This window comes from Ascaphus truei, chromosome 13 (genome assembly GCF_040206685.1).
Source record: "Ascaphus truei isolate aAscTru1 chromosome 13, aAscTru1.hap1, whole genome shotgun sequence".
NCBI classification, from domain to species: domain Eukaryota; kingdom Metazoa; phylum Chordata; class Amphibia; order Anura; family Ascaphidae; genus Ascaphus; species Ascaphus truei.
In genome coordinates this window covers 17136570-17153100 of record NC_134495.1, presented here as the reverse complement: position 1 = coordinate 17153100, position 16531 = coordinate 17136570, and the positions used below count along the sequence as shown (strand labels likewise).

General features: G+C 43.9%; 1 protein-coding gene across 1 annotated transcript in view; it reads left to right on the top strand.

Annotated features, from left to right (window-relative positions):
• LOC142464949 (transmembrane protein 132B-like) overlaps positions 1-16531 on the top strand; it is a 286810-nt gene that overhangs the window by 232449 nt on the left and 37830 nt on the right. Inside the window, exon 5 of the mRNA XM_075568707.1 lies at positions 16019-16162. Coding sequence (XP_075424822.1) covers positions 16019-16162 — 144 coding nt within the window. The remainder of the gene's footprint in view (positions 1-16018; positions 16163-16531) is intronic.

Here is a 16531-nt window from a genome sequence, read left to right as displayed (position 1 = left end):
CGACTCTGTGACCATCCCAGGCAGTGTAGGGTCCTGAGCTTGTGGGGAGAACACAGGCTTTATAAGGCCCCAAAATGCCCCTAAGGCTGGGTCCCCAGTGGCCATGGCGTGGCGCTTGATGGCCGTGCGCGGCATACACCAGGTACAGCCTTCTATCGGGCAGGCCCCGGTAGATGCGTGTGCGCGCACTCACATATCACGATGGCGCGTCCACTGGCAGGGAAGACAAGAATTTTGTCTTCCCGTGACACCATCACGTTGTCAGCGGGCAGCCATAACATATTTTTGGGGGCAAACCCCTGCTGAGAATCACTGATCCAGGGAGAAATCTGATTGCCATTACTGGAGTCAGGAAGAATATTTTTTTTCCCCCCTAATGAGATATAATTGGATAATGTGTCACTGTGGTTTTTTTTGTGTTCCTTCCTCTGGATCAATTTACTCTAAATACAAATATAGGATGAGTATCTTTGACGTTTAAATGTAACATAAGTGGAATTCTATGCTGGACACGTGACTTTAGAAAACTGCGTTACTAGCGGCCCTTAATAAAACTCTTAATACAGTAAATAAAAATACCACTTGTGAGCACATTCACATGTCTCAGACAACTCTGCATCCCTGCCTTTCCCTATTATCTCTTAGCAAACAGTGCTTCCACTACTGCTAGGGATTCTGGGTAATGATATACAAATTAGCTGATTCCTAATTTAGAATGATATCCAATGCATTAAAAGATATGCATTCCATCAAAAGAGCATAGAAAAACAATATATATATATATATACACACACACACACACACACACACACACACACACACACACACACACACACATTCTTGCTTGTGGCTCTTAGGTGCTGATGATGTCAGGTGCCATCATGCCATTGGGGCAATTTGGCAACCTACTAAACATGTCCTATATCTGAACTGACCAATAGTAATTTCTTATTGACAGCCACTGGCACACGGAGAGTCACCTGTTTAGTAATGGCAGTATTAAAATACATGTTATTTTATGTATAGTATTGTAACCGCCTTTGTGTTCCCTGAAGGGGTTACTTTTTTTTGTGAGATCACCCAGTCTGGGGTAAGTACCTTCATTATACATTGAAAATGACCTCTCTTGAAAAGGCAGCAAGACAGCTAATTGCAGCCCCTTGCAGCTCAGGGCCATGTACTGCACAGTACATCCCACTTCTGTAGCTGTTTGCAAGATGCACACTCTATAATAATGAGCTATTAGTAGGAAGAATCCTACTGAAGATCAAACATGAAGATACCTTAATGATATACGAGTGACCTACTTAACTCTTAATGTATTCATTTTTCCCCCTCTTCGTGTATTTATCTTATTTGGGCAATCCCTCATAGGACCAAAGGAAGCTAATTCCATGTGTAAGGGATTTTAACTGGGTAAGTGATACATTTTCCCTTCCCCCCCAAATCTGACAGCTATAAGTATTTTTTTAATTATTTGTCTAAGAGATAATGGGGAAGGGCAGGGTTGCAGACCGGCCTGAGGCACGTGAATGTGCTCACAAGTGATTTTTCATTTGCTGTCATTTATTTGTTAAAGTGAGATTTGGGAGGGGTTTGATCTCCTCTGGCTGCTCCCTTTGTGTGATGTCACTGTGTGATCGGTAAGTGTCCCCCTCCCCTTATCTTTATTGGTTCTCTGATAAGGACAGGGGGGATAAGGGGAAAGAAAACACTTGATTGACAAACACCTCCCCATTCAGAGGCTCCCAAGAAATTCAACTGTCCGCCTGTGTGGGAATGCACCTTTAAAGTCAGATACATTCATATCAAGACAAATAATAACACATTAATGTTCATTTTTTCAGTTTGGGGTGCTCTGCATTAGTGTTAAACAGTAAATTAAATACCAGCTTCATTTAGCAAACAGTGAGTTTGTCCTTCACATCAAGGTGCTGTTTATCCAGCGTATTATAGTGCACTATCAGAGTGAGCTGTCTCAGTTGTTTTCAATTAAAGCTGCATGGAACGAGATTGCAAGTGTACAGCAGAAAGTGTCTGATAAAGGAATGTCACTGTAAATATATGAGCTATGCACCGGCTCTCGTGGTGCCTGGAGCCACGGCATGCGTCTTAAAATTCAAGCTACGAGAGTGGAAAAGCAGCACATCTGTTGCTGATTTTATAGGCTTTCTTTGTTAGCAAAAAGAACAAGCACCCGACCCAATGAAAGGAAAGCTATTGAAGATTTCAGGAGAGATAAATTATTTGAGCTACCCACAGCCGCCCCATTGAACAGATCAACCACAGCAAGAGGATCCTTCTGTGCACTCTGTGAGGTTTTCTGTTCTGGCCTAATGATGACTCACAGGAGAAAGAAGCCGACCTTTTTCTTTTTTTTTTTACTTGATTATTTTGTATGTATTGCTTGTCTTTTTTGGAAGTGATACACAGAACTTTTAAGACAATCACAACAGATAGCTCTGCCCCATTGCACTCTTGTGTGATGGCGTACGATGGAAGCGAATGTCTGGAGTGCTGTGAAATAGTGTATTCCGTCGCCGTCCCCCTGGACATATTTCTTTTTTAAATTATCTCCTTGGATGCTTTCAAAGTGCAGGAATGTTTGTGAGATGCCAAAAATGCACTTAACAATTGGTGCGCATTCTTTAAATGCTGTATGCTCACAAATAGCCATGCAGCAAGAATAATTGTTATTTGCACGGCTCTTTCTTGCTTTTTGTAAACACACGGAGTTGGGCATTGTTGAATGCTCAATAATTCTTACTGTGTGAGCCTTGGCTTGAGTACAAGCAATGGATCACAAAAACAGCAAACATATAGACATTTCTCATCTGCGGTCCATACCTGGCTAATGTATTTCCCCATGCAGTGCTACCGTTGCAAAACTTCGACACCAAGGCAGCAGCTATCCAGTCATTTCAGACAATAATTAATTGTATTGGCTCCCAATAAACAAACTGCAGAGTCTTATGTTGTAATACTGTATCACTAGGCAATCGCCTTTCCCCTGAGTTGCCAGGTCATCCAGTAATATACTGTATTGCAAACTGTTGCTGGTGTATCTTGTATTGAAGGGTTACAGCAGCATATCTAATGTGTAATGCCCACACTCCTTGTACCCAATAGAGAAGACTCCATTACAGGAGCAGTTAGGAGGGGCAGCACAGGAGGAGATTGGGGGGGGGGGGGAGCGGCACAGGAGGAGATGGGTGGGTGGCACAGGAGGCGATTGGGGGCGGCACAGGAGGAGATTGGGGGGGTGGCACAGGAGGAGATGGGGGGCAGCACAGGAGGAGATGGAGGGGCAGCACAGGAGGAGATGGGGGGCAGAACAGGAGGAGATGGGGGGTGGCACAGGAGGAGATTGGGAAGGCACAGGGGGTCGCAGTATAGGAGGAGATGGGGGGGTGGTACAGGAGGAGATGGGGGCAGAAAAGGAGGCGATGGGGTGGTGGCACAGGAGGAGATTGCGGGAGGTGGCATAGGAGGAGATGGGAGGTGGCACAGGAGGAGATGGGGTGGTGGGGGGGGCACAGGAGGAGATGGGCTTGTGGGTGGGGAGGCACAGGAAGAGATAGGGTGGTGAGCTGGAGGCACAGGAGGAGATGGGGTGTGCGGCACTAGAAACAATGGGGTGGTGGAACGAGGCACAGGAGGAGATGGGGTTGTGGGGTGGTGGGGTGGTGGGGTGGTGGGGGGGGAGGAGGAGATGGACTTGCTCAGTATAACAGGACATGTGAAACTTTGCATCTGTCACCACTTCAGTCGTCCTTGGTCTTTGTGCCTTTTAAAACCGAGAGCCCTGTACATTTTGGAAGCTTTTCAAACAGTATTATATGTACATTGCTGCTTCTGCAGTCTCTCTCTCTCTAAATGTTTCTGTTTGTTTCCCTCTTAGACAAATCGAATTATTCTGTTGGTGGATTAATCTGCTCCCGTCTGACCTTTTACAGCCTGAGTGTTAGACAGCACCATTTCGGAGGCCCAATTTGTCATCGTTTTTCCTTCATAAGAATATTTAGATTGACAAGATGGTGACACATGATATGTTAAAGGTCAGCTACAATGCTGATGTACTCTAAATTTAGGTCATTTCTTTAACTACTTGGCTCTTAACACTCCATGTAACCTTCTAAAATATTAACTGAAATTGAATTAGCACTATATATAATATAATAATATTCTAATATAATAGTATTCCATTACTTCAGGTGAAATTTTACAAGTTAGTAGGTCCTTTCATTCTACTGGATATAGATCCAATGTGGTCTTTCTCCCTCCTAATAGAGGTAAATGAGAATTTTAATCCTAATAGAGGTATATTAGTATTTTATCTGGTAGTGTTAGGACTTGCGAACAGGGCCTGCCTGCAGCTTACAATGCTTTGGCCACAGGGTTAAACTAAATGACCCTTTTTCAAGTGAATATATAAGTATTTTACTGTGTATTTTTGTCCTGTTGGATGTAGCATTGGGCTTCTCTGTCATCTGTTGAAATTTTACAAAGGATCTGATATAGTGGTAACTCTGCTTCTTCCTGCCACTGTGGACTCAATAGAGCACATCGTTGAGAGCACAACACAGTCAGTTACAGTAGTAAACACAGGCTGATTTCCAAAATCCACTATATTGTGGGCATTATGGCGAGTCAGGCCAAAATCAAGCCTGTCAATCACAAAATATTAGGAACTAAAGAGCTCCCATTGATAATGGTTTATTAATAATATACACAGATGGCAAAACATTGATGTAAAGTGAGGGGAAACCATGTGTTTCCAGCACTCCCTGGTCATAAAGTGGGTCAAATAAGGTCACTATCTTCAATCAATTGCAAAGGAGCACAGAAATTGTCATATATCGCACAGTCTACTAGTAAACCGAGATATATATCATTTGCTAAGAGTTCCTATCAAGCGACGGAACAAACTCACAGATGCACAGAGTAAAAATCCTCAGTGCTTCACCTATAAGGTGTATGTTGATACTAAATCCCGAAAATGAGGAGAGAGGCGAGGGGGGGGGAGGCTGGGGGGAGGGAAGAGAGAGGTGAAGGGGGGAGGAGAGAGGGGTGAAGGGGGGGAGGAGAGAGGGGTGAAGGGGGGGAGAAGAGAGGGGTGAAGGGGGGAGAAGAGATGGGTGAGGGGGGAGGAGAGAGAGGTGGAGGAGGGGAGAAGAGAGAGGTGAGGGGGGAGAGAGGTGAGGGGGGAAAGAAGGTGAGGGTAGGGGGGAGGAGGTGAGGGGGGAAAGGGGGGAGAAGTGGGGGTATGGGGGGGAGTGGAGAGGAAGAAGAGGGGAGAAGTGGGTGAAGGGGAGATAGGGAAGAGAAGTGGGGGGAGAGTGATTTTAACTACAGTACAAACTAAATAAAAATTACCTTAGCAGAAGCTATACAAGTTGTGGAAGAAATATGACTTTGTTGTAGGTAACAAAGTTACTATTTGGGACCGCCAGCTTCTGACAGCACTAGCAGCTGTGAGAGAGAGCCTGCATATACTGCTGGAGCTTGGACCAGGAGAGGTATTTACTGTTAGCAGTTTTAAATTTGGCAGTTTTTTTTATTTCAAATTCTCAGTGCGCGCCCTCTGCTTCTCTGAAAGGTGAATTGGCAAGTTGCCAAAAATTACGGGCATTACTGAATGAATAATGCCCAGAATTCTAACCACTCAGAGAGCAGGGGTTTCAATAATGACCGAAATTTAAGATCTTTAGCCTATAATAGATAATAATTGCTGTATTTAAAAATGTTTTATTATGCAACTCTTAATGGCATTTTTAATGCGTTTTATTGCATCCTTTGATTCGTATAGCGCGCCCCCAGCAGTGCAAGATCTTTGCAACACTTTCCTGTTTGTGATCATTTGTTGCCAATGTTCCCAGCAGTTTGAGTGCAAACTGTAACAATTGATAATGTTACCTAAGGATACATTGTGGCTGCTGAGTTCCACGGACTGAAGCGGCCATTATGTTAGTCACACAATCAGGATTTTGACTGGATTTATAACAGGAGCCCCAAACGATTGAAGCTTAGGTAAGAATGTTCCTTTCTACACTCACTAATAGTGCAGGGTAGCCCCCAATATATTTCTGCACCAGTGTCCCTGTTTTCATCATCACCTTATGTTTCACTGTGAAATCACCCAGTGAATTTTGGCTTTAGAAAGAGAATTGATTTCCTATCGGTTTTCCCAGAGCGCGGAATGGGTACTGCATTCTTTTCTCTAATATGAGCCATTAATCTTTAACAAAAGAAGTATTTTGATATCTATCCCAGGACACTTGTAACCCCTTTGCTTCCGGAGGGGATCAGCGTTGCATTGCAAAGTTAGGCTCTTCTGGGTCAACATTTACAAAGCTTAAAATGGCCATTAAAAGGGATGAAAAAATGTGCAACATATGATTAAGTGTGAATAAGTCTCTATGTGTATTCTATATTGTCATTCCCACTAGCACGCCAGTCCTGGTTACTAGCATCAGGGATGTTTCTGGCTTGAGATCATTGTTATATAATGGAGTTGATTGCGGATTCCTTTTCTGTTTTTTTTCTGATTGTTTTTTTTTTTCTAACGCCATTATATTATTATTACTATTATTATTATTATTATTATTATCATTATTATCGTTATTATCGTTTTTGTGAAGCACCAACATATTCCGCAGCACGGTACAATAGGGTAAAGAGTTGATAATTGATCATAATCCATTGCTGATAATTAACACCTCATACATTAACCTTGGCCCCCTGCAGATGCACTTACCAGAACGCCCTCCTACTGTCTCTGTACGTTCTTCCTACCTACCAATTAGATTGTAAGCTCTTCGGAGCAGAGACTCCTCTTCCTAAATGTTACTTTTATGCCTGAAGCACTTCTTCCCTTTGTGTTATTTGTTATTGATATGATTGTCACGTGTAATACTGCTGTGATGCGCTATGTACATTAATGGCGCTATATACAGTACATAAAGACATACATACATTATGTATATTGTCGTTAATGTAAATGAGAATGCCTTATTAATAATGCCGTTTGACCAGTTCATTATGCAGATGGGCTGTTTTATTGAAAGGAAAACGAATGGTCCAATTTATCTGGTCTTTGTTTTCTACCTCAGCGTGGAATTAAACAACTTTCTCTGTTCAATTGACCTTCCCTTACAAAGCGAGGTCCATTAACAAGCGATGCATTTTATCCAGATAATGACTCTTATTTAGAAACTGCAGACGAAGTGTAAGTGGACAGCAGGTATTCAAATCCTTATCTGCTCTCCTGCCAAGTCCCTCGTTTGCATTTTTGAGTTTGTCCAAGCCAGTGAGGTGGCAAACATTTACAGCAGCTCTGCAAAGAGCTTATTCATATTTAAATAAAGCTATTATCACTGCCTTGAGTTTCAATGGTTTAAACTCATCCTCTAGAGTATTTCTCTCGGCAGTACCATCTAATCAGCTTTAGCTTTTAATTAAACAGCTGTCATTTGCTTCCTAATGCTACTTCGACCTGATGTTCTATTAAATTTTAATTTACGCTAGGCTGGATAAGAAATATATTCCTTTAGACAACAAAGAAATAATATTAACTAGGTTACTGTTGTAATTAAAAAAAAAAACATTGGCTACAGGACTGCCAGATTCAAGTACAGAAAGTGTTTCCCCCTTTTTTCAATTCTGCTTTGAAATTGATTAATAAGGAGTAATGGCACTGACTGTAAACAGTGACACTGAGTTTTGAAGCTGGTTCAATACCTGCTGTCACCTCCTTGTAACCTTGGGCAAGTCACTTTATCTCCCTGTGCCCCAGGCACCAGAACCATAGATTGTAAACTCATCTGGGCAGGGACCTGTGCCTGTAACATTCCTATGTTATTTATGCTGTTTGTTTATTTATAAAAATGTTTTAGCAGGAAGTAATACATTGAGAGTTACCTCTTGTTTTCAAGTATGTCCTGGGCACAGTTATAACAATACATGGTTACATTAAAAGAACAGAGTAATACATTCAATTCACAGACATTTCATGGACAGATAGTTGGAAAATTGGCTTGTGAGTTTCAGATTGAAATAGAGCAGCTTTAACATCACCAAACATCTGCGAACGGCTCACACCCATTAGCTGCCCTATGGCTGTGCCAAAGGCTGTCCGCCTTTGGGGCAACGCAGATGTACACTGGGGTGTTTGAGATTCAGTGCAGCTGTGAATACAAAGTTCTTTGTCTTCTTGGCTCATTAACATTCCAGTGGGTGGGGTTGGTGTTCCACAAAGTACAAGCACATGTTAACCCTTAGCACGCTGGTCGTGTGCAGAGGGAAGCAGCTCTTGGGGAGCCCCATCAGGCTGTCCGCCTTTGGGGCAACGCAGATGTACACAGATGTGCAATGTGCTGCGTACCGCCAGCTACACTGTAAATGTAACATGCTTTGAGTCCCATTGGGAGAAATTAACTACAGTACTGTATATGAAATAAAGTTATTACTTTTCAGAATTTTTGGTCACACACATTAAAAGCAGTATGTAACTTGTAGCAAAAACCAGTTGCAGGATGTAGGAATGCATTACAGGTGTTTTTCTCAGCTACTGTACCTCAAAAATGAAAATGTGAAAATTCCTGTGTATCCCATCCTGAAAAGGGGTTCTCCCCCAAAAATCGCTACTTTCTTTAGTCATACAGTATCCCATGCTGTAATAGACGCAGAGGGTTTTCCCATAAATATGGGATATAAGTCATATATATACAGTTTGTGTGTCTATATTTATGTAAGTGTATTTGTATGTACGTGTTTGTGTGTCTGTACACATATATATGTTCTAAGTAGTCAATTCATCCGACTGCAGCATCTTATCCAGTCCAACGACTTGAAGAATGATTAAAATAAATCCCTTGAAGTTTGAGTAGAAGAAACAAAACATTACTATTATATATGTACTGTATGTGTAAGTGTGTATGTATACACATAACTCATAAAAAATGCTGGATGCTAAACCTCCAAGTAAGAACAGTTGTATACTGTACTGTAAATGGTAATAAGCATAATTGAGCATTGCAAGAAACTAGGGGACTTTTACAGTGCAAAAGGGGAGCTGTTACATATAGTTACTTGAAGTCTCATTTGGCAGCTCCATTAATAACACCTTTAAGCAGCAGATCTCCCTTTCTGTTTCTTGGCTCCCAAGAGACCAGGAAGTACCGATGCCACCTTTACCAGTATGGATCTCTGGAACCAGGGGGTCTCCGGAACTGAAATGACGGCTTTAATATAACTTCGTGTTCTTTTGCCGACTTCTATGGTTGTCCCATTTACTCATCTAGAAACAGTTGGACAGAATCCTTATTGGGTGGCCCCTGCGGATGCTGTAGCTGCACTATCTCAGCTAATGTGGGCTTCTCTGCCAGCTCTTCACTTACTTCCGATGTTCTGAATGACCTTCCATGGTCATTGTGCATTATAATCTAATCCTGTCTCAGTTTAGTAGAAGCACTGCAGGTCTACAAATGTAACATGATTTTAAACGTCTTGCATCAGTAGCCTCAATATGTGAAGGAAATGTGACAATAATTCTCCCTTTATTACTTTGTGTTGCCGCAGAGAGCGTAGCTTCTAGAATTGTGAATGAAGGGATAGAATTTACCCTGTCTAACATATTCACGGGCTCGGCTAACTCTATTCACGGAGGCTCCAAAAATGTATATCGTTTTAGAAAGAATAAAATGCCGTTCTTGTTTTTCCTCGTTATTTAGAACAGGGGGGCGCAAACTTTTTTCCCTGCGCCCCCCTGCCGGCGGTCACCTCACCCCCGCGCCCCTCCCCACCGCGGCTCCGGCGTCATGATGTCACGTTGCCATAGCAACGTGACGTCGCATGACCTCGCGGCGGCATTTGACGCCGCATTGCCATGGCGATGCGTGTGGAGCCAAGGTAAGTAAAGGTTTACAGAGGCCCTGCAGCTCCCCGGCACTTAATTTAAGTGCCTTCGGAAAGCGCGCGGGGCCTCTGTAAACCGTGCGTCCCCCCCGCAGGCAGTCTCGCGCCCCTCCCTGGGGGTCCCGCCCCCTAGTTTGTGCACCGCTGATTTAGAACACTCGCATGGCAGAATAAGCCATTGCTACTATTTCTATTTATACTATACTATGTAGAGTTGGTCGGCACTGTGAATCCATCCCTACCTCGTACCGTTTACAATATGATTTGGGGTGCTGTAGGGACATTGTGATATGTCCAATGTTACAATCCTCCCGTTCTGGGATTTACACACTGTGCTATTACCACTAGGAAGAGAAGGGAAGCAGGCACACGGGCTTATGCAAAACAATTTCATGCAAAACAATCCCTGCTTCCCTTCTCTTCACTGTATTTCCCTGGGATGTCAGGACCTCCCTGGACCCAGTGCACCGGCAGATAAGTAGCACCCTTCAGCACCATATTGCAGTGTGCATGTACTCTTCTCTATGACTATTACCACTAGGACTCTTATTTTCTGCACTCGTCCTTCCTAAAGCATCACTTAAAGCCAAAATGTTACCTTCCCTATAGATGGTGTTTGCAAATACATAAAGATAACAATGCTGAAGTAAATCAAACTAATGTCATAGGGTGACTCAATTATGTGTGTACCCAAAATTCCAGAGTATAAATGCCTTACTTGCAGCTAAATGTTTGTCTAAATACCTTTTGGTCACTGCAGATCACATTGTGAGTGGTGTTTTGAAACCAAGCATGGCATGAATTCAACAGGTGGCATCATTCTGTGGATGCATGAACATGGGATCAACATGCATCATTTAGCTGAGTATTAGTACTGGAGCTGGCTAGAACATTACTTACAGTATCTTCTCATTCATGTATCCAATTAAGAAACCCCAGGTACTTTTCAGCAGAAAGTGGTCCAATCAGCCGGAGGTTACTAGATTGAAGTTTGAACATATTTAAAAAAAAAAATGTTTTTTAGATGTCACCCAAAGTAATTATTTTGGTAATTGGAAACAGCTGGCAGGTAAAAAAAAGCAACCACAAAGCGTAAGCTTGCCTTTGTGCTTAAAACCATGGATAAATGGCATTAGATTCACATATTTTGACACTGTTAATCACAGACCAAAAATCAAGCACTTGGATGAAACCCAAACAATGCCTATAATTATCCAGCAGTTCCAGCACTTGTAGCATGCGGTCATCTCTTATTGTAGCAGCGACTCTCCTAATCCCATGAAAGATTGATGGTGGAGGTGTGTGAGACAGCGGATGGAACATGTACCGGGTTAACATGCTGATTTATCCCTGCAATGGGTAAAAGCCCAGGGCCTGCATTGTACTGTAGATTTCATCTATCTAGCTCCAACCATGTACCCAGCGCATTACAGAGAGTTTATGCAAGACATAGAGGAGTACTATAAATGCTAAAGAACAACAAGTGTAAGAGTCAATTTACGATGAAAGGAGTCTCAAAGATCTTGCAATCTAAGTTGTATGTGGGGAGGTGTAGAGCGACAGAAGGGATACATAACATCTGTAGGGCATAGTGAAGAGGGCGTAGGGCATAGTGAAGAGGGATGGTTATACAGTAGTGCTACAGAGCTATGAAACAATGTACAGTAGTAGTGCTACAGAGCTATGAAACAAGAGTGCAGTGAAAGCCTGGAGTATTGTTACCTTTCAGCATTGGGGTTGTATCGGTGTAATCATCATTTATAAGGTGCCAACATATACTGCAGTGCAGTACAACAGGAAACGGAAGACAAAAGATGTTACAGGGAAGCCCTCATGGATACAATAGGGGAGCATGTCTTATCGTATTCTTTCATCACAGAGTTGTTTAACGACTAACCAATACTACTTGGGTGGGCCACCAGCAAGAACATATTCGTTCAATGCGTATCCTCATAACACCTTCAGGTGATTGTCTCAAAGGCATTTCAGCTGTCACTATATATCATGTGTGATTTGTGCCGGAAGAGCATGAAAGTGGCGAGTAATTAAGCCGAACATTAACCCAAGGAAAATGAAATATAAGCTTGAGGAGTAAGTTTGGGGTTTACGTGTTGACCTGCTGTATAATAGCAAACACCAGTGCAAGACTTTTGTGGTTATCCTACCCACACAGTTCTATAGATAAATACATTGACTGCTACAGTATGTGTAGCATGACATACACCAAAGGCCCCGCTCCCAGAGTCAGTGCGCCCGCACTGCAGACAGGCGGGGCGCTGACATACACAGACCGCGATATGCGGTCTGTAGGGAGCGGGAGCCGGAGCGGGAGGTGGGCGGGAGTGGGAGGCTTGAGCGGGAGGGGGGTGTGTGGCTTGAGCGGAGGGACCCGCTACTCTCCCCTCCCTCCACGGCTCGGGCTGCTGATTGAAGGTAAGTAAAGCAACACACATACACAGACAGAGGAAGGCACTCACGCACACAGACACACACACACACACACACACACACACACACAGACAGAGGCAGGCACTCACGCATTCAGGCACACACATACACACACACAGACAGGCATGCACGCACACACACACACAGACAGAGGCAGGCACTCGCACTCAGGCACACACATACACACACACAGACAGGCACGCACGCACTCAGACACACACACAGACAGGCACTCAGGCTGCTTTCACTCCACACTCCTACCCGCTCCCCGAAGCCTCTCCTCCTCCCGAAGCCTCCCCTCCCCATTGGCTCACAGCCACACCACGTGACGCGTCAACGCTAGGGATCACCATTCTCTTGTATCCCATAGCGGCTGACGCGCCACAGCGTGTAGTAAGCTGTGCAGCCAGGGGGGACCGGGACCGGCTCCGCAGGATTCCCCTGCTGGTGGGGAACTCGCGTGTGGCCGCCCGCGCCACCGCGCGCAGCGGGACCGAGGCCTAAAGCTTTTACTGCTGCACAAACTCTGGGAATAAGTACTGCTCCACCCCGTTATAACCCGATCCGTTACAACGCGAATCCGCTTATAACGCGATACACGCGTGGCTCTCAATTTTCGTATGTATGAATACTTTACAACACGATTATTGGTGTCTTAAATACTTTATTGTACAATGCATACAATTGTACATTATTTCAAACGCGGTCCGCTTATAACGCGATGTGATTCTTTGGACCCCAAGCGCAGCGTTATAAGGGGGTTGAGCTGTAGTTCTAATGGAACCACCCAAGACACGCAACTTAAAATGTTATATTGTATTAAACTGCTATGAGATTTATGTTACTACAGAGGATGCAAATACCATTCAAGTAAAAATGGCAGAAATGTTATCTGGTATTGGCCTGAATTCCTATGCCTTCAGCAACAAGGAATGTATTCTGAACTTGTATACGGTATCATTAAGAGGCCATATTCAACTGTTACCTACGCTGGATGAAGGAGAGAGAGGAGCTCATTTAAAGTAATTAATCAAACTGCAGCCGTACAAAGGTCTAGATGAAGGGTCTGCTAATGGAGTCATTAGTGTGCCAGTTCTGTGAATTCATCAAGGAAGCATAGAAGTATAATCTGATGGTCAGTGGCTTGGGTGGGTTTGTAAAGCATCAGTCTTGGGAGATCAATTATTGCTTGGGTTTGCAGATTTACCCCTGGAGGTATCTGTATTGGGCAGTACAATGTAACTAAATATCTCTGCCCAGATCCTACACTCCTACACTATACATCTCATAAAGTAGGCACGAACCTTGGCCCCTTGCAGACGCACGTACCAGAACACACTCCTCCTGTCTCTGTAAGTTCTCCCCACTTACCACATCGATTGCAAGCTCTTCGGGGCAGGGATTCATTTTCCGATTGTTTTCTGTCTGAAGCGCTTATGCCCACTATGTGTTATAATGTTATGTCACGTGTATTGTAAAGCGCTATGTACCTGGATGGTGCCATACAGTATAAATAAAGATATACATACATCCTTCTCCTTGGATGAAAGGTAACAGCGCACACACCCTTGCCAGCTCTGTCATGTTTTACTTGTTTGTATTTTTTTGGACCAGCACCATTTCTGTTGCCTAACAAATTAGAAACAAAAAACCTAAATAGGTGAAAACAATCATCAATTACCAAATAGTAACTGTGCGGAAAAGTTGGCACAAAGAAAGAGGGTGTAGACAAAGAAAGAGGGGTACCCTCGCTCAGCTTGAAGTAGGGTGGGGGATGATGCTCCTCTGGGTCAAGGTAAGCTCTATATACTATATACAGAAAAGTAAACCCAGCTGTGGTCACTCTTTCCCCTGAGTGGGTGTATTATGACATAATTAAAAACAACTTTATTCGATGAATCAATCAAATATATATATGTAGTTTTTGACAACGACGCTTGGCTAAATCCTTCAAATTCAGTGATGAATGTTAGGATTTTGTAAATCAATGGGGTTGTTGTTTTTTTTTAATAAATACTAAAAAAAATCTGGTACAGTGACCAATAATGAAAAATAAATGTCCATTTAGTATATATCGGGACTAGAGATATATAGATCTCCCACCATGATCATCCTGATTACCAAATGGGCTCAAAATATATATAAACCTTATTCAAATCCAAAGCTATTGCCTAAATGTGGATTCATATCCCATGGATGGTAATATATATATATATTTTTTTTTGTTTCACACTTTTTTATTGAGATTTTATAGGGAAAAACACACATGATAGTATATCTCAGATCTAGGTTAGAGGGAGGCAGACCGCCACGACACATGGCTACATGCCGAGTGGAGGAGGCATGGCGCGAGTGATTTCAGATGAAGCGTTTTCTTCCCCAGATCTGATGGTCATACCCCCCTTGCCACGCACCCCCTCAGCCGGGCGGGCGCGCATCCAAGGAGCCAGGTCTATGTTTCCCTTTTGGTACGAGAAAGAGGGGGGATAGAAAGTTGGAAGAAACAGAAGAAGGGGAAGGGGTAGCAAGGGAAGGGGATGGGTGTGGGGAGTAGGATGAGGGGGGGGAGGAGGCACCCCCCCCACACTGGGTTATATATATATTAAGTATATTAATTGGATTTAGCCAAGCGTCGTTGTCAAAACTACATATATATTTTAATGATTCATCGAATAAAGTTACTTTTAATTATGTCATAATACACCCGCTCAGGGGAAAGAGTGACCACAGCTGGGTTTACAAATAAAAAGGAGCACATTTATTTTGTAAAATACTTCCCCTTTCCCACTTACTTAATCACCAACAATAAAGTATTTACCAAGACTAGTAGTTGCATGAGTGTGGTTACAGGGTGTTAGGGAGCAGGAGTTGCATGAGTGTGGTTACAGGGTGTTAGGGAGCAGGAGTTGCATGAGTGTGGTTACAGGGTGTTAGGGAGCAGGAGTTGCAGGAGTGTGGTTACAGGGTGTTAGGGAGCAGGCGTTGCATGAGTGTGGTTACAGAGTGTTAGGGAGCAGGAGTTGCATGAATGTGGTTACAGGGTGTTAGGGAGCAGGAGTTGCAGGAGTGTGGTTACAGGGTGTTAGGGAGCAGGCGTTGCATGAGTGTGGTTACAGGGTGTTAGGGAGCAGGAGTTGCATGAATCTGGTTACAGGGTGTTAGGGAGCAGGAGTTGCAGGAGTGTGGTTACAGGGTGTTAGGGAGCAGGCGTTGCATGAGTGTGGTTACAGGGTGTTAGGGAGCAGGAGTTGCATGAGTGTGGTTACAGGGTGTTAGGGAGCAGGAGTTGCATGAGTGTGGTTACAGGGTGTTAGGGAGCAGGAGTTGCAGCTTGTAGGGATGTTTTTACTGCCAGTGAAAGTGAATGGATATTCTCTGGTTTTTATTTATGCTGCAGCCTGTTAACACAGGGGGTTCTCAACTCCAGTTCTCAAGACGCCCCCTCCCAACAGGTCAGGTTTTCAGCATATCCCTGCTTCACCGCAGCTCGCTCAGTCCAAGATTGAGCCATCTCTGCTGAAGCTGGGATCTCCTGAAAACCTGACCTGTTGTGGGATCTTGAGGACTGGAGTTGAGAACCCCCTGTGTTAACGCTTAGGGTTGTCCTGTGAACGTGAGCTGATGCTTTGTGTACTCTGCTTTCCCCGGCGTGCAGGACACAGAGCTCCTCAATACAGCCATACTGACGGGAAAGGCCGTGTCCGTCCCTGTGAAGGTGGTGGCGGTGCAAGAGGATAGTTCTGTGATTGACGTCTCTGACTCCATCGAGTGCAAGTCGGAAGATGAAGATGTTATAAAGGTGAGCTGACCTTTCACCCCAATCATTTGAAGGTTAAGAACACTGCAGAGCCGTTCTTACTGTGCATATCGCCCTGGCGCCCTATTTTGTAACCCAGCGGCTCCCCATCTGTATTACATCGTGCACCCCAAGCTGGAAACGATTTGTCCACTAATTACTAAATCTTGTGGCCGACTCATCAGATTGTCGCTAATAAAGCAGTGTGACCAATCCCAGACAGTATAGTGTCCTGATGTTGTGGGGGAGGGGGGAGAGGGGAACACACATTTAAAAAGGCCCCAAACTCCTCCTCAGTGTGTGCAGACAGCATGGCTGCTGTGAGCCCCTGCGGGAGCTTCCAAAGAACCGCCCCACAATGCTTTGCACTGT